Source organism: Idiotropiscis lumnitzeri, chromosome 19, assembly GCF_059441095.1.
Source record: "Idiotropiscis lumnitzeri isolate Australia: NSW breed Sydney's pygmy pipehorse chromosome 19, RoL_Ilum_1.0, whole genome shotgun sequence".
NCBI lineage: Eukaryota > Metazoa > Chordata > Actinopteri > Syngnathiformes > Syngnathidae > Idiotropiscis > Idiotropiscis lumnitzeri.
The window spans coordinates 13,079,046-13,097,819 of record NC_142409.1 but is presented as its reverse complement, the minus strand read 5'-3'; the positions used below and the strand labels follow the sequence as shown (position 1 = coordinate 13,097,819).

General features: G+C 45.9%; 1 protein-coding gene across 2 annotated transcripts in view; it reads right to left on the bottom strand.

The window, feature by feature from the left end:
- Positions 1-4,267: 4,267 nt before the first annotated feature.
- LOC148318663 (serine/threonine-protein kinase H1 homolog) overlaps positions 4,268-18,774 on the bottom strand; it is a 57,397-nt gene continuing 42,890 nt past the window's right edge. For both annotated transcript variants that reach the window (XM_088282675.1, XM_088282674.1), the window contains 4 exons: positions 12,700-13,059; positions 10,650-11,125; positions 10,153-10,394; positions 4,268-5,544 (listed from right to left, as the gene is read on the bottom strand). In XM_088282675.1, coding sequence (XP_088138801.1) covers positions 5,284-5,544; positions 10,153-10,394; positions 10,650-11,125; positions 12,700-13,058 — 1,338 coding nt within the window. In that variant the 5' untranslated portion in view covers position 13,059 and the 3' untranslated portion in view covers positions 4,268-5,283. The remainder of the gene's footprint in view (positions 5,545-10,152; positions 10,395-10,649; positions 11,126-12,699; positions 13,060-18,774) is intronic.

Here is an 18,774-nt window from a genome sequence, read left to right as displayed (position 1 = left end):
AGTCTAAATAAAACTCATCTGACTTCACCATAGAGCCTCAGCAAAGAGGATCCAAAAGCACTACTTTTGTCCACGTGAATCTACCCAACTCACTTCAACAGCTCCTTGGAAGCAAGGTGCCACAATATGGCGACAAAGCACTACGTTTTTCTCACTGATACTCCTCAATTAATTTCACGATAGTTCCTTGGCACCATGGTGCCACAATATGGCAGGAAAGTAACATTTTAATTGCTTTGGCCTGTGCACAAAAACATCGCATAACTTCTTTTGGGATTCAGCACTAAAAACAAAAACCAAAAAAAAAGAAAAACAGCACTTTTAACTTTTGCCCCCAATCCAAATACTGGAGTCATGAGTGTTTTCACACAGATTGGCACAAACACAAACGCAAACGCAAGTCGTACCGCCTCCTGCTGAGTAACCTGAAATTAGGCCTGTTAGTTAAATTGTTGCCTTCTAGACACTTCACCTTTGGAGCGGCGTTTCCATGGCGACCCGTTAGACGGAGACGAGCGACCGAGCCACGTTGACTGTAACACGAGCGGCAGAGGGACCTCCAGCACCTCTTGTTGGAGTGCGGCCTTGAGGCCTGATGACACTCACATGCATGCACTCTAACACACACACATTTCATAATACACAATGCAATAATAATAATACACAATAATAAACACACACACGGATAAATACGAAAACACGCCCACAGCATGAGAAACCATCGAGCGCAATTAAAGTTACAATTTTCCCTCTTCCTGTCATTTGGCAACTTACGGAGTCAACTCTTGAGTTGCTGAGCGATGCCAGAGCGCTTTTTCCTCCCGGTGGGCATCTCGCCACTCGCCACAACAGGCGCAGAGGTCAACACGGCCATTAAGCTGTCCACGATGGGGAGGGACCTGCAGGACCTTTGTCTCAAGGACACTCCAGCCGCCATCTCGTCTGCAACTTGTTATGCAAGCTGCAGGCAACACGATGCCCGCTCTGAGAAGACACTTCATTAGGTACACCCGCAGTGGCTGCAACTGTCATGGCCGCAGAAGGATGAAAATATATCGGCGTCATCGACATCAGCCGGCATTGGAATTTCAGTTCATAACTACGAGTCGTAGAATATAAATGCCCTTTCAATGTATGCAATATTCAGAGCCATATTTCAGAAAATGCTTTCAAAGAAATTCCGTTCTTTTAGCGAATAATGAATCCTGGCTCAGCATCACTTCCCAAGGGGGATGCTACATCAGTCTTAGCACATTGTGTAGAATGGCGAGCGCTTAAGTAGTTTTCGTGCAGCATTGTTGAACCAACAAAGCAAAACCGAAACTCATTAACAGGAGGTAAATATGAGCAATCCATCCAGTTTCCGTAACGCTTGTCCTCATTAGAGCACTCACTCAATTCACACCTATTGACGATGCAGAAGAAGCGTAATACGTTGCGTTGCACATTTTGGAGCTATTATTTTATTTTACAGTATCGAGTCAAGCCTGAATGGAGTGGCAGGCCCTTGCTATTCTCTGGATATTAAAATAGCAGCTGTTTGAAGGTTTAGGAAACATCAATGCTAATTTCAGTTAGCCTGTATATGCTGTTTCCCATCATGTGTTAGCATTAGGCTAGTTGACTTTGTCTTGACAAAATGACACGTCTTATTTGAACATTTGCTGTTTGAATATAATGTACAATGTTCAATTATATTTTGTCATGCGTCAATTTTACAGTAGCCAGAAAGAGGCTTCATGCACAACCACGTAACCGTCTTGGGAACGTCAACTAGCCTCGTGTTAAGACATCATTGACAGGTTAACATATTGATATTTCGCCACTAATGGTGCAGCAACAAATATAGACAGACAATAAAACAACACTCTCAGGTATAGTCTTTAGAGTCTTTTTTCTTGTATGAACAAAAACACAAACTCGCTAATGCTAGCGCACCTAAACAGCCTTGTCCACACAAAGCAGTGAGATGACGAGACGAGCGCTATCTTTGATTTTTGTAGCGGCCTGCCAAAATGGACCGGCGGAGACGAGCACGGCGACCTTTTAAATCTCTCGTCTTTGACTCCTACCTTCAGCCGGGCCGAGCCTCCATTTCTCTGCCGGGATTGCGGGCGGGAATCAATTTAGCACGCGCTGGCGAGCTTGCACCGTGGGATAAACATGATCAAGTCCCCACAACACAAAAAGCAGCAGAGCGAGCACATATGGCAGCCTGACGCGCATTGCGCCAAAGGACTTCTTGACGTTGCCTGAAACCACGTTTGGGACTGTCAGCGCTCAAATTTCTCTTTCAGTTTCAGGGTGCCGATGCACTCGTGGAAAGGAAGAAAGAACAGCAAAGCAAATAAGCAAGCGTGACTGACAAAGCAATGCCGGCAGGCGTTTGGAAAATAAAATTCACAATCACTAACTAATGTGTTGTGCATGTCAGAGATGAAATGTACACCCCACTCGATCAGACGAACGCTGCCTCCCCTTAAAAGGATTAACAGTGTTTCAAAATGCCTTCATCTTTTGTCCGCGCTGTTTTTCTCCACATGATTCCCGGCAAACAGCAGCAAAACAATCCTGCCGCTTGCCGGGTGTCCCCGTCTTACCTCGAAAACAAGCTCGGCGCTATCCAAGCAAGCCGGCACCCCTGTTGCCAAATCCGTGAGGAGCCACCAAATGGTGTCTTCTTACTCGTGATTTTCTGCATGAAAAGACCACGGATTGCTTGAAAAAAAGCTCAATAAACCGCATTAAAGCGGCATTACGCCAGCCCGACCTGGTCGCATGAGCGGACACGAGCATCGGGATGAGTCGTCGTCCTTCAGGCTGGAAGGACGAAAGAACTTTTGGGGGTCCCGAGAGCCGATCGAACAGGGGTGCCGGTTCAACGGGATTTTGTGACGGCGGTTCCGGTTCAATCCACAGGAAAGACAACGATACGCTCACAGAAGAAGGCGAGTATGGAATTGCGAGCTGAACTCGGTGAGAGTGAACAATAACATTGCATATGTCAAATATGATTTATGACCCTCGCTCGTGTGGAATGAGGTGGTGAGCAAAGGTGTGTGTTTTTAACAGTAAAATATTCATATATTATTTTTACTTAAAAATAATCTGTCCTTAACAATAACATGAAATGTATCATCAAATGTGCAGTCATGCTGCAGCTAACTTCAAAACCGAAGATTTATGACTGATTTATGACCCCCGAGAGACTGAAAATGCAATAAGGGAGAACTATCATTGAATAACTGTCATAAAATCATAAAAATAAAAAGTCTGTTTTCTGTTGTGTGCGGGTAACATGCCCCGCCCACAAAAAAACCCCCTGTAAACACAGCCAGTTCTTCGCTTTAGGTCATTGTCCATCTGCACTGCGAAGCGTCGTCCAATAAAACATTTGGCTGAATATGAGCAGACAATATCGTCCGAAACACAAACACTTTTGTCCTCTAGAAAGATGCGGTGAAAAATACGGCATGCATGTCACCAGCTCGAGCCTGGAGGACCTCAAGGAAATGACAGGAGGAAATTTTTTGAGCGGTGACAACAACTGGCAGGGATGTGGGCGACGGTCTCAATGACAACACCTGCCACCGGAGAATAATGACACACTTGACGCCCGTCGCATCCTCAATGAGGGAAATATCGAACCAAACGTCTCCGCGGCAAAACACCAGGGAAAAAAAAAAGGGAGAGGAGGACTCCAAATGAGGCCCACTTTTTTTCTTTCGACAATCATTAAGTGGAGAGGATTTGTAATTGCCGCCCGAGGTGGATAATCTCCACCCTGAGCGCCTCACAAATGTTTGATGTGGTCGGGAGTGGCGGGCTCGCACGGGAGGAAGAAGAGCCACTTACCTTACGAGCCTCCGCCAGGTGGAGGTAAACGAGACGCCACTCGTGCAACTCTGCCGGCCTTTTCGCCATCATGGCGCGCATAGCGAGAGGGAGCCACGTCTGGAAGGTACTTTGTTGATTCAAAGAAGCATGGACAACTTGAATACATTATTGGCGACGCAAACTTGCCCAAAAGCCATTAGAGTGTAAAACATCATTTTTTTTTTTTTTTTTTTTTTTAACACAAGTGAGCCGTAGCAATAATGAAAGTTCTATTATGCTAATAATGGCATAAAAAAAAAAACCCAAACGACTCTCGACGCAGATTCTCTCGGGCTCACTTGAGGAAAAAAATGACTTTCAAAAGCAACCTAATTTGTCTCCAGGAATAACAAATAATTGCACTTTTTGTTTTAATAACAAATGCCTTTGCTCAACTTAACTCAATTTAACAAACGTTGACGATCCATTTCTTTGGACCATCTGCTTTTACGAGCTAGCCATCAACATCAACATGCTAGCACAATGCTAACATGCCATCGACAACAACAAATACAATATTATGAAACTATTTTCCATTTCCCAAAATAATTTTTTTTTGGGCAGAAGCCAGAATAGCAACGCTGAATTATTTTGGAGCCCCGCAAGCGCCAACTCGTGGACCCTGAGTTGAGAAGCACCATTTTGCAGGATGCAGCGGCCCTAGCGAGCTCACTTGACAACCCACACGGCGACGGCGGCGGCGACGGCACACAAGGATGCGTGACTCACAAGAGGAGACGCTCTCAAAAAGATAATGGCGGCCCCAGAAATGGAATTATCATCATCAAAAGGGAAAGAAAAGAAAAGAAAAACGCCGCTTTCTGCGATTGACTGCGACTCTATTCTGACGTCCTTTAGCAGTCGGTAGGCGGAGTTTTGTTGTGCCGCCTGAATGGGAGGGAAAAAAAATGAATGCAGTTTGTCAAATATTGTGGGGGAAAGCGACGCGATAGAGAAGAAAACAAAAAAATAAATAGCGTACACATTTAAATTAAAAAATGGGGGCGGGGGGCGTCTTTGGTTGCTTCCCCACAAGAAATATTGATCGCAGGTCAGCCGACGAGGGCGGATAACGATCGGCTTGTATCCAGCCTCCGATAATTCCGACTGGAGGGACAAACGTGTCCTCAAGCGAGTCACCAAACTTTACGCGTCGCATTTATGGTGAATCTTGGCCGTTTAATGCAGTGCTGCACTTGCACACGTTGTCACGCGATAGCTTTAGCATTTGCTTTAGTTTTTTTAATACATGCAGTGTTTGTTGAGTGCAAGATAAAAAAAAAAAAGAAAAAAAGTCTCGTAACGCAATCACCACTTCTGACTCAACTTCTCCACTCGTGATGCTGTGACGTTTTGAGAAAGTTGCGTGAAAAGGAGCCGTGCCAGCATGCGTTCCGCCTCACCAAGCTAACGCTCCAGCACGCCGTCTGGAAATCGAGCAGACGTCGAGTTTGCGCTCCTGCTCTGGCATGGCGACGAGTTCCGGGACGCCCGACGACGCAAGTTCCTGGAGATGCATCGCTGGAGGTTTTTCGCCGAGGATCCGGCGGCCATGGTGAGAATCCACGGGTGGCGCGAGGCTCGCTCGGCACGCGGGCGGCGGCTCGGGTCCGATTCCAGCAGAGCCCGGATGAAGTCTTTGGCGGGATTGGACACGGACGGCCAGGGCTGCGGAAGATGAGACGGGGTAATAGTGAGCGCACAAACATGACATTTTGTGCTTGGCGGAGGTAAAAAGTCCCTCCGGCCTCACCTGGGCATGCAAAGACGCTGACGAGTCTGCATGTTTCCTGACAGTAAGGACCATTCTCCTTTTAATTCAACATTGTGGAATAATTCATGGTGTCTTTTTTCTTTGACGCTGCAATGGAGGTCAGCCCGAGGAAAACGGTAACCTTTGCGGCACAGAGGCTCGTACGGAATCAAATATTCCTCGGCGCAAGTAGATTGAAGTATTGTTTGGTTGTTTGCGCTAAAGCAGCAAGTTGCCAAACAAAGAACAAATGTCTCGCAAAGCTTTCATCCCGCTCTTCAATCCTCTCGTTCGCTAATCAAGCGAAAGCGCGCAAATCTCTCGCTTTTTGCCGTTGGGGAGGTCTCAGGCATCATCTCTTCTTACCGGATAATGACGCTTAATCGAGTGTGAAATCAACAACGGCGAGAGCGCTAAAAGATGCAAACGCGGGTCCGACGAGAGGGCGTGGACAAAAGTATTGGGACAAAAACGGACTTTTTTTATCATCTTGATTCCGAAAAAAATACGGGACGCATTAAAAAAAATACACCATCGGAATGTTTTGAAAATTAATATGAGGACCTCGAAGCTATGTGGACAACCGTTTGAGAAATGATCATCTTTGTGGTGTCCAAACTACGGCTTGGGGCCATTTGTGGCCCCAAGGCATACCATACTAAAAATGGACACAAAACAAATATTGATGGATATTCACATTGTTGAGCTTTTCTCGCGACGCAAATCTACAATTAAAGTGTTTATGACTGAAACAATAACAAGCTGAAACAAACATGTTTTCTTCCGCTTTGAGCTGCTCTGTGTTGGATTTACAAACACGAACGATCTTCAAGGAACATGCGAGTATCATATCCCGTTTTGTTTTTTTTTCAAAAGGATGAGAAAATAGAAACAACTTGCTTGCTTGATTTCAGCGTGTTGATGTCAATTGGATTCGCAGCCCTTCTTGCATTCTTATGTGGCCCTCAAATGAAAAAAAGTTTGGACACCCCCCTGCTTGCACTTCCTTTATTTCTCAGAGTGAAAACCATGGGATGAAAATAAACACCTGAAAGCTACCCTGGAGGGTATACCTGGCATCTTTTATCCACAACTCCACACACTCACACGCACACGCACACACTCCAATACACACTTGAACAAGAAGCAGCCGGGATGGGAGAAAGCAAGCGAGGCGAGTCTCGTAAAAGTTTTGCTCTCCTCCATCAGTGCTGCGGTGGCACAACAAAGACGAGTGTTGTTGTTTCCCCGGCAAGCGAGCCACCTGCAGGAGGGTTATCTCCTCGCGCGCAAATAAACAAAGGCTTTATTGTGTTGGGGAGGGAGGGGGAGACGGGGAGGGAGCGATACATCACTGAGGAGGAAGCGAAGAGAAGCTCCGATAAGGCATCGAGGAGGAAAACCTTGAGGGAACGCTTGCTTCATTAAGCTACATCTTGTTAACGCGTGAATGAGGAGCGTGCTGCACAGACAACCCCCCCCCAATCCTGTCTGTGATCCATCCTGACCCGAGCAGACCTGCATGGCAACAATTAGACGAAAGAGCAAAACGGATTCGATAACTCGGACTGCTTGCAACGGCGACTGACATCCAAATTTAAAGACTTTCCCCACCAAGCTGAAGGAAATTGTCAGAAAAATCGCGTCGCCGCTCATCGTTCTCGTGGCTGAACTCCGCTAAATGTAAACATCAATACGCGGATGCAGGAGAGATTGTGCTGTCATGTACAATATTCACTCAGCCGCCTGAGCCTGACGTGTGTTCTCACCGCAATCGCTAGGGGGCAGGCTGGCTACACTTTGGTTTTTTTTTCCTTCCCATTTCTTTTTTCCCCCCCTCCATCCCATGCTGCCTTGCTGCAGTTGTTTGCTTTGGGTCATCAAGGCGAAAGTGTGCGGCACAATGCAGTCGGGGAGAATCTTGTGGGAGGGAATTATTTAGCTTCACATCTGTCACACACACACAAGGTGCAAAAAGCTCCCCCACACCCATTCTTCCTCCTGCCCTGTTTTCTTTCTCCCTCCCTATGGGAAGCGTTTGAGCATTTATTTGATATCCTTCTTAAGGTCCGTGTACAAGTCGCGCTTCCCCAGTAGCAGGATGTGACTGGTGAGATCAAATGACTTTAAAAAAGAGGATCTAAAGGTTACATGTCACGTGCTGAAAAAAGCGAAGGTGCTGATTAGCCGAAGAGGAGCTTTACCTATCTGCGATCGATTGCTATTTTCAAAGTAGCCGTGTCATATTTATTGGACTTCAGTTCCAAATTAACACGCTCAAATTGTACAATTAACATTTTCAGTGCAATTACAATAATTCAACTTTAGTTTCTCGCAGCTCAATTTTCATTTCATATTCTGGCACTAATGATTTAATAAAATTGTTGCTCTAAATGAAGGTAACATCTGCCACTCGTAATGATAATAGCACACAGATGTTACCTAGTGCACACTTTTGCCCTACTAGTATCATGTACTTGTCCTACTAGTGTGCAGAAATGTCCCCCATTAGTGGAAATATGTTGCGAATAGGCACTAGTCAGTCTACTTGCGCAGTCAATTGTCCTACGAGTGAGGACAAAGCGCATACTAGTACCTTCACCGGAAGGAATGAATGCTCAAATGGCTCCCCGCTACGTGTAGGAGTGTACCCGCAGCTTCCACCAACGTCCCAAATCCCCCCTGCAATCCATCTCAGACCGCGCCGCTCGCCTCCTCCTTCGCACTGCTGGGTAAACACATCAGTGTGACACTGCGGCGCATGCCCCCGGGCAAGCGGCGGTTGCACCTAGGAGGAGTGTGAGTGTGTGTGCGGGGACGTGTTGGAGTCCATGTGCGATCGTGTGTCAGTGGTGCTGCAAGGGGCTTTGCAGAATGCGAGGTTTCGGGAAAAGTGCCAGTTGAGTCACCTTCGTCTTGGTGGTGGGCTCGCAGGTCACGCACTCTCGTGGACGCAAAGAATAGCCGACCAATCAGAAGCGGCCGGCAGTCGCTTCCTGGCACATGTTGCTTGGTGGACAATGACCCAGAAGTTATCGACGTCCTTTACAAAGCTACAAACTGCATTTCAAAAGACTAATGAGACAGTTAGCACGTTAGGTTAGCATAGGAGAAGACTCCATGTGACTGGTTTAAATGCTAACATGCTAGCAGTTACCATGTTATGTCAGCATAGCAGCTGGTAGCACATCCTACCGTCTCAAATTTCAAGTCACTTCCACAAACATTTGACATCATTCCCCGTCGAAAGTTACTATAAAAAAAGGCTAATGAAAAATGTTGTTAATTAGTATGCTAAGAAGCTATGTTAGCATACAACCTGAGACATAAACTGTCCTGACACATGTTGATTGAATTCCCTGCAGGAAGTTACTATTTTAGGAGGTTAATGTGATGGGTTTGGTTACAGTTAGCACGCTAGCATTCTGTCAGCCAACTAATTGCTAACTTAGCATTCTATCCTGCGATGTGTTCATTGATGGATCTATATTCTTTCTGCGTCATGACCTGCACTAAGATCCTATTTTCAGTACAAAGGCTAATGAGAATGGGTGAAAATGCTAACATGCTCACAGTTAGCATGTTAGCTGAAATCTGAGTGGATGAAAACAAAAATTCCCACATCCACAGGCTCGTGGTGGAAGCCGGCGAAATGTTCTGAAACGAAGAGGATGGTCTGTTGGGAATCAATTAGAACAATTTTGCAGGGCAACAGATATGTGAATTTATTTTGCAAATGTAGGTCAGTGCTCACATCAACAAGAAGCACATTGCAAAGAAGACAAAAGACGGCAAAAGCCAACGTGAAAATCTCAAGTAAAACTAAAGTATTCAGTGGATTTGTTGTTTGGTCGCTGGTGCACGAGTGTAAACACCGGGGATAACATTCCTAAAATGTCAGATTACGGCCAAGTGAATATTCCAAGATAAGCGTGACGGCGCCATCCCAAACTCACCTCCGAGCTCTTGTGTTAAAAATACACGGCTCAGCTCCGGGAGAACATGCGGTGCCCTTTTGTTGCCTTCTCGCAGGCGGCAGATTGGGCTAAATTTAGCATAGCCGTGATCTCTTCTTCACACACACATTCGCAATGTCTCCGTTGCGACATGCTCACTGTACTTTTTTCCAATTTACACTCGCAAAGAGCTTGGAGGCTTTCAACTGCTGCTTGTGGGAATACTTCAATGGCCGAGGTGTGAACAACTCCGACCAAAGGAAGTCACAGCCACGGATGGGAAACATTTTTAGCCCGAATGACCAAGAAGCACAACTATGGACTGACCAAGGAAACCCGATTCTTTGTTCAATTGGGTTAAGAACTTAACTTGAAAGCCTGGGGCTCACACCCACCTTGGTGGGACAACTCAAGTCACAGCCGCGGATGGTTGGACTCAAGAACAAGAACTATGAACGACGGTCAGAGAAAAACAGATCCAAAGATTTCGAGAAGGAACTGTGAGAATACCGTCCTGTCTCGTAATAAATGACAACGTAGCGAAACATGTTGGAACCGGTAACTCACCTTTCCACGAAAGCTGTACGTCCCCCGGAGGATGGACCTGTAGAGCCGAGTTCTGGTGTCATCCTCGAAGGGCATGGACCCGCTCAGTACGATGAAGGTAATCACGCCGATGGCCCACATGTCCACGGCGCAGGAGTAGGCTTTCCTCAGCACCACTTCTGGGGCCAGGTACTCGGGTGTTCCACATGTGGTTCGCAAGGACCAAGTACTGCTGGACCCGCTTAGGTCTCCACTTTGGGCAGCTGAAGCCAGACAGTGAGAACGCGATCAACACAACTTGACTCAAGTGAGACTGAATTCTACGACTTGGGACTTGTGAAAGAACGGAACGACCAAGATGTAAATAGACTTGAAGAGTCACCAAGTTGCACAGAATGTTTCTAGACATGCTGTGACATTCAAAAAATGTGCCTTCAAAACTTTGGAGGTGAAATGATGTTCCTTAATAAACGTTAAGGTTACATGCCTTTAACTTGGAAATACTTTATACGACTTACTCCGATATCTGCCAGACGCCTCCGCGCCTGCAAATATCGCCAATCCAAAGTCGGTCACCAGCAGGCGGGAGTCGGCGCCTGGGTGGTAGTAAAGAAGATTCTCCGGCTTCAAATCTCTGTGGGTAATCCCCAGCGAGTGGAGGTAGCCCACACCGGCCAGGACCATCCGCAGGGCCCGAGCGGCGTCCCGCTCCGTGTAGTGCCCCCTGCTGACGACGCGGTCCAGCAGCTCCCCGCCCGTGGCCAGCTCCAGAACCACGTAGACCCGCCTCGGAACCTGGAACACCTCCACCAGGCGGACCACGTTGGTGTGGTTGACCCGCCGCAGCACGGCCAGCTCGGCCTCGCACACCTCTCGGGCCTGGGGGGCCTCCACCTCCATCAGCTTGATGGCGAAGGGTCGGCGACTGGTCCTGTGCTCGGCACGCAGCACCCGGCTGAAGCTGCCGCGACCGATCAGGGCCTTGATGTGGTATCTGATGAGGCAGAATGGGAACGCTGATGAGTCATCGGAGCACAGCGGGCGCATCTGTCGGCGCATCTGGAGCACGTTTGCGCTCTCATTGTCAGCGGGATGGAGAAAATTCGCACTCATGAGGGAAAAAGTGCCTTCTCGTGAAATGAAGTGGGAGGAAATTAAACCAACAGACAATCCAGGATTTGAAAGCGACGTAGAACCACGATAAACAAACATTAGGGGTGGCATGGCTGGGCAAAAATCACGGCTCGGTAAGTGACTTGATTTTAAGGTGACGTTACGCTTCACATTGCGTGCGGTCGGAAGCAAAAATGCATTGCAGACATCTGTTATACAGTGCCGGGCACCTGACCCTTTTTTGTCGGTCAGTCCCCCGCCCACCAGCCGCAATCTTGGTACCGTTCTGGCCTTGACCCTTCGGCCTTATTCATAAAAAAATCCCCAAAAATGGGGCCGGACTGCCCCGGGCCGGACCGTTCCACCTCGGGGACAGACTCTGCTTTCAGCTGAAGTCGTTCTTTTTCCGGAACGTTACGGTCCAATATCTTGCGGTAGGTGACTCGTTTTACATCTCCTTTCCATCCTTTACATTTTAATATGGTTAGTAGACTTTTGTTCCATGACACGCACACACAATAAAAAAATAAATAAATAAAAATGAATATATGTATTTGCAATATAGACCCCCGACGGTTTCTGTGAACTCATACTGTACCTGATGTCACCTGGTAAACAATTCCTCTCTCCACACACTCTAATTTTACGCATCATCTTTCTTGCTCGGGAGCCTTAATTATATCTTTCTCGACTGCTTTCATGGTGAAAGCGAAGCGCTCCACAGGTGGCGAGCTTTATGTTTTCACTCTTTTGATCAAATAATTACAAAGGCGAGGGAAGATGTGCAATTAGCTATTATGCTATCATTTGGGAGATGTTGGCACGCAAAAGCAAGTAGAAAGTGCTCACCAGAGCCAACAGGATACGCGTTTCATTTCCAAACACGAGAAGAAGTCAGGAGAAAAGTGAATTTATTATTAGACGTGTACGCAAGACAATGGTTTTTTTCTCGCCAACATTGTTGTGTCTCGCACAATTCATGATTAATTGACCCTTGAGGATTCTTTGAATTGGTTGTTTAATCACGTCTTGACGTAATTGCCCGTCCCTCATTGTTGCGAAGCAAGCACGAGCAAGAAGAAAGTACGCCACTGCGTCCTTGAAGTGAATTCGTAACGTGGCAAACAGATCGAGATGCTAAGCTAACGTAGCATACGAACGAGGGAGACGGAGGAGAACGACGGTTCCAACGAGGCTGGCTAGCTTTGTTAGCTAAGCACGCTAGCAACACAGCGAACAAATGCGCCTCTGCTTGGTGGCGTTTGGCTAACAGCAATGACGTTTAATTCAGAGGATAACACAAGAAGACATTTTCGGCCTTAATGCACTTAGATGCCGATAGTTTACAGGCGTACAAGGCCTTGTACTGCCCCCTGGTGGCCAAGCCGGTTTGATTATTTCATTTTGTCATTACAGTGTGCTTTTCTAAAATACAATCGAAGAACAATTTCCTACCTCGCCGTGACCCGAGCGTCAAACTTGTCCTTGTATGTGTCGCCGCTTTTCACTCGCCGCTTTTCATCTGGAAACCTCATTTTTCCTGAAGGAATGGTCTTCTTGCTTTTGGTGGAAATCCACCCGCTGGTCTTCTTTTTAAGATGCTGGCGGCGGTGCCGCTCACCGGTGAAGGCCAGCAGCCACTGCAGCACGCTCACGTAGCGCTCCGTCTTCTCTTTGGTGTCGTTTCCATTTGGGGCCGGAAGCACCTTGCTGGTCCCGCAGCCCATCATGGCAATGGCGGCTCGCGGCGCTCGCGTGAGGCCGGCAGCTTGACGTGTGAAGTCTGGCCCAATGAGCAGGTGTCGCTTCTTCATCCTGAAAGCGTCACGCAAACAGGAAAGCGCTTTGAAGGCATTGTCGCCGCTCAACTGGCCGAGGACACAATGGAGCTCAAAAAGTAAACGAGCAGCCTACTTTGTATTCCTCACTTGTATTGCTAAAAAAAAGTCATTTCAGAGGGAACAACTTCAAAATCTAAATGATTGACATTTATGGTAAGAATGTTATTCAGCAAAAGTTGTTTGCAGACTAGTTTTTACTTACATCTTTAAGTTGAGTTCTGTAAAATCAGATTTCTGAGTTAAAAATGCAGGAAAGCCCATTTTCAAATAATCCAAACTTAAATTATTTGGAAGAATTGCCCAAAATAAAATGGTATTGAAGTTTGTTGCCTTGTATTTTTATTTTTTTTATTTTTTCTTACAGAGCAAGACATGTCTTCCATCTAGTGGTGATTGGTGAAATTACATTTTCCCACGTTTTTTTTTTTTTTAGTAAATCCCATTTTAGATGTTTATCAGCATTTATTCAAAGAAATATTTGGGTTTGTGAAGAAAATACAATTGCCAAAATATTTTTTTTTAACCCCAATTTAAATTTTTTTTTTCTTCTTTTAGGAGGGGGGCGCCACTTGCCCATTTCTGCCCTAGACCCATTTCCAAACAAGCATCCTTGTGCCCATTGAGAGGCTCTCCATTCATCCATGAAGTGTGCCACGTAAATAAAAATTTTATTTAGTGGCAGTAAAACATTAGGGTGCGTTCGACAACGTCCTCTACCTGTCGTTTTGTTTTCACGTATTATAAAGCTGTTTCATTCAGATAAAAACTTTCATCATGGCCTTTTTTTTATTAGGAGCATCTGTTTCATAATCCACCTTTTCCCAATGACAACTGGAAGACGTGTCAAGCGGCAGCAGATGTCACCGTTTTATTGCGGTTTTTACCAGCATTCTCACAAAAGCACACTTGAACATGTTTTTCAAGAGATAAGATAAGCTTATAGCGAAACGCTATCGTCACCAGCAAAAAGAAAGAAAGAAAATGTTTCTTATTGAGTGGAAATAAAACAGATGATTACTCGCAGCCACGAGCTTCCTTAAAGAGAGGAAAAAAACTGCAAATGACAAAGTGGCCTTTGTGTGGGAGAATATTTATGAATATACCCCCCCACCCCCGAGTGTGTGGTTGTCAGCAGAGCTCAGAAAATTCGGGACAAAATGGCTGAATGCTTGAGTGGACATGTTTACATGCGTCTTGCATCACCATTTCCAACAGAAACGCTGCTCGCTTGGATTGACACACACACACACACACACACACACGCAAGCGCACACTCTACTAAATATTTTACTCTTTGGAACTTGTTCCTGAACAACTGACAAGTGGCACACACACACACACACACACACACACTAAAAAGTCATGTGCTCCTGGATACAAAATGATAATGCAGGGAGGCATAGCAATACATTTTGGACCCCCCGAAAAAAACGAAACCAAAAAACCCCAAAACATTCATGCTCTCTAAATGCACAACTGATGTAGAGAGACAACAGTCAAATATCAATTATCTTTCAGATTATTTACTTGAACATGTGAGGACACATAGCAACAGTTTTTGACCAAAACAAGTATCGTCATTTTTAAAAAAAAAATCTATTTTATCAATATGATTATTTATCATTCTGTGAAAAACACTGGTCAGTTATTTCATTTTATTTTGGGATTTTTACGTGAATGGGGTTGCAGCATTGCAGACATCCCAGTAATGTGAAAAAAAAACCAAATTAAAATTGCACAATGAAAATATGTTTATACACAGTGGCGTTATTTTTTTGTATTGGATGCATAGCAATCATTTTTTGGGACAAAGTTTCATCCTATTTTAGTCTTGCCAAAATGTTTCAAATATATATACATCTTTTTTATACACATTTTTACAACTTTTCTGGGGCATGCGTCAATAAATATTCTGGCCCACTCTTCTTTCCCCTGAGTTGTGTGTATTTCGTTTGCGTGTTGCGAGCCGCACGCATCGCATCGGCAGCGACTTGGTAAATAATCGCCCTTGCGAAGACCTCCTCCGGGGAGTCGGCAGTGTGATCACAAGATGGCCGCCTGCTCTGATAAACGACGCCGCGACACGCGCAAGTGAGCCCCGCGGACCTTAAGGCCGGTCAGAGCGCCACCAAGCTGTCAGGTGCTTCATTACCTCCCCCAGGGAATGTTTACGCTTTCACCGGCCTACGCCGCAAACGGTTGCATTTCGCTGAGAACGATTTAACGAAAGCTTCCAAAATAAGTCAAACTGGAAAAAAAATAGGAAAAGAAAACTGTGAATGAAATGAAATAAAAATGTTTTACATTTTTTTTCTTTCCAACTCAACTTTTTATGATAATTTTAGCATTTAAATAAAAAAGCAAAAAAATATACCATGAAATTATTTGATGTAATCTACTCAATGTAGATATAAAAACACGATCAGTTGATTGAAAATTAATACTAAACATCAATAATTATGAATCTCCAGAAGACAAAAAAGGAAATCAAAGTACTTTTGCCTTTTAACGACTCCAATGAAGCCATTTTTTTCTTCGGATGCTACAAACGTCGCTTGGTGTGAGCTTCTTGCTGTTAAAACAACAAATTGTGAGGCCGAAACCTTTTTGGGGGTTCCACATGATATATTGCATGCGGAGCTGGAAGTTTTCAATTATTTAGCTTGGCTCGTGGCAGAAAGAGAAGTGACGCGAGTGGAATATTTGCACCACATCCATCAACCGCGGCCAAATGTGGCAACGCTCGCCGGACGAGCTCGTCTTGTGCTCAAAACACGCACACTTGCTGCGTTTGGTTCGCGTTAGCGTGACGATGATGTCATCGTGAGGCGAGTGCTGCTTTTACCCGCCTCACATCACTCCAACTAATCAAGTCCTTTAAGTGGCGCTAATAATGCGATTAAGATGCAAATTGCTCATTTCTTTTCATTTCTCGGCATCGCAAGCAATCAATCAAATTTGAGCCCTTTTATTGATTTATTTTTTTCAACGTCTCGCTGAGTGAGTTGATTTTGTATGCTACTTGCTAGCGCTCGTAAACTCGTCAGAGAAAGAGCAGAACATTTTTTGCTAAAATGTATCATTTGCATTGAATAAACGTCGTTCATGTTTGGATTATCGGAATAATTTGGAGCAATAAAGTGGTCCAAGAGTTTGTTTTCGTGCACAATTGGCAAACTTACACGCACACACACCATAGCAGAAAAAAATAAAGGATGAATTTGGCTGTTTTTCCAAACGTGCGCGCACTCAGGATTCCGTTTCAGACATCAATCACAGTCGGCGGTCATGACGAAATATTGAACAGGTTTAACATTTACGATTGGCGACCCCAATCGTTTCCCAGACGGAATCCGGTTCAGACTCAATGTCAAACTAAGACCACCGTGACAGGTGTTCGTAACATCTCGCTCAGCTGAACCCAAAGTGCGGAAGGGCCAAAAGACGCGGCGTCGCCTTTGGCGGAAGAAAAACAAGTTTGTGTCTTGAAGCGGCAGGAGCGGCGCGAGATGATCCTCCCTCGGTGTCGTGATCCGAGAGGTGAGAGGTGAGAGGGTGGATCAAATGAATCGAGCAAAGGCCTCGCAAAGGTTACGTCCGCCTTTGCAGACCAGGAAGCTCGCTGGAGCAAAGCCTCACATGCGCGCGCACGTGTACGTGCATGGGACGGACATGCTTCAAGTCACAATTTTGTTTTCTTTGCTCGAAAAAAAGCATCCAATTATTTCAGTGCGAATGGAGTTTTTGGGCAGGTTGGACCCAAACACGGCATGCAATGTAAGCAGCCGCCGCGTCAACGCCATTCCTCATCAGCCGACAGGCGGCCTGATTATTGCGCAAGACGTGGCTTGAGCTCGCGGGGAAGTTTTCGTGCGCACCGGTTACAATCAGTGATGAATGCGAACGTTAAGTGCCAAGGTAATCATTTCTCCGCGTTGCGATCCACAATTCCTGCCCGGGGACGATAAGACGAAGGTGGCGGCGAGATAATAGCGTGCCGGAGCACCTGAGAGGGCCTCGGTGAGTGAGTTGTCGTGACAACAGAGAGGGAAGGAACGGTTTTGTTTGTCGTTCTCACGGCGGACGGACCCGAAAGCTTCCGCTGAATAAAAATATTTTCACCGCCTTAATTCTTACGTACTGTTCGGATCACATTTGAGCCGCTTGGACATTTAACAACAAAATGAAGAAAACAATAATAAGAAAAAAAAAACATGAAAGTCATTCTATCAAAAACATTTTTTTTTTTAAATGGATAAAGTGGACGAGTGGATCATTTCATTGATGAAGAATAATTGACGACTGATGATGAAGGAATGACCGAGTTGAGCAAAGCTAGCGAGCATGTCCCGCCCCCTTGCACCCACCCACCCTCTCGCCTGTCCTCCATCTTGGACACTCCATCAAGGCTGCTCGGCGTTTGCGTCTCCTCTCGTATCCTCGTGAATTACTCGTCGGCGCCGCCATCCAATCACAAAGCCACATTTCATGCTTCGGCGTGACAAAACCATTGCTCATTGTGGCTCTCAATATTTATCATACTACAATTTCCCGCTCTCGCGTAGCCACGCCGCCGCCGCACTCTCAGCGCCCAGATTTATTTACGACACGCTCAAACGCCGCCACCGCAGCTCTCTGTGGAAGAACTTTTTTCCTCCTGCTGACAGGAGAGTCGGGGAAAGGGAAAGGTCGGCGGCGTCTTCAAGTCGAGGCCACGCCCACCTCGCATGCATTGGCCAAAAGTATTGGAACAACATGGTCAATTTTCTTTGCAGACGGACGGCGTTCGGATTTCAGATCAAAAGATGAATATTGACGGTTGCTTTCTCCATTTGAAAGACTTCACTTTCAGTTCTTGTTTGTTTCCGCGGAGTTCTCCCTCTTCGGGAGGTCATGTGCATGCTCGATCGGGTTCGGGGTTGGGGATTGGCTCGGCCGGTCTAAATGACCAGACTAAGTTGTTTCGTAGACTTCAGAATCCGTCCCGCTGCTCCCATCCTGAGTTTAGCGATCAAAGACGCACTTCTGCCCGTTTGTGTCCGCTTGAACTTTTTGATGGGACCGTATTCGTCGAAGCTTGTGTTGTCATTTCCGCTCGTCACTAACTCAATCATTTATTTATTGATTTCTTTTTTTTCGCCCATTTTTCAGACAGCACATTAAGTCATTTTAAGTGAGGCATAAAAGCAATCAGTGTCGCGCGTTCGGCGGCCAACGTGAACCGCGCCCGCCTGAAAGTCACCTCGTGTCCGGGAAGGCGCTTAAGTAGCGCCGACGCCGGCGGGATTGTGGCCAAGCTGTAATAAGGAAGCAAATCAGAGCTTGTTATCTGGCGCTTAATGATCGGGTCGCTGATTATCAAGTGTCGGCGGGGTCGCCAGGTCCCGCTTTTAATTCACCGTCTAATTGGCTCAGCTGCTTCTTCAGCGGGGAGGAATTAAAAAAAGAAAGGAGAAAACCTTTGCAACTCCCCACTAGCCATTTTTTTTTTTTAACGTTTAATCTAACTGACTTTTTCCCATCATCTCACCTTTGAAATGAATGAGTGGATTAATGAGGACATTACTAAAAAAGTCAAACATGTCACGTGACTTCTAAATGAATGAGGACTCTTCTAATGAATGACAAGCTGGCCTGGGACAATAAAAAGTTCAATTTGGCTGATGAATGAATGAATGAATATAGACTG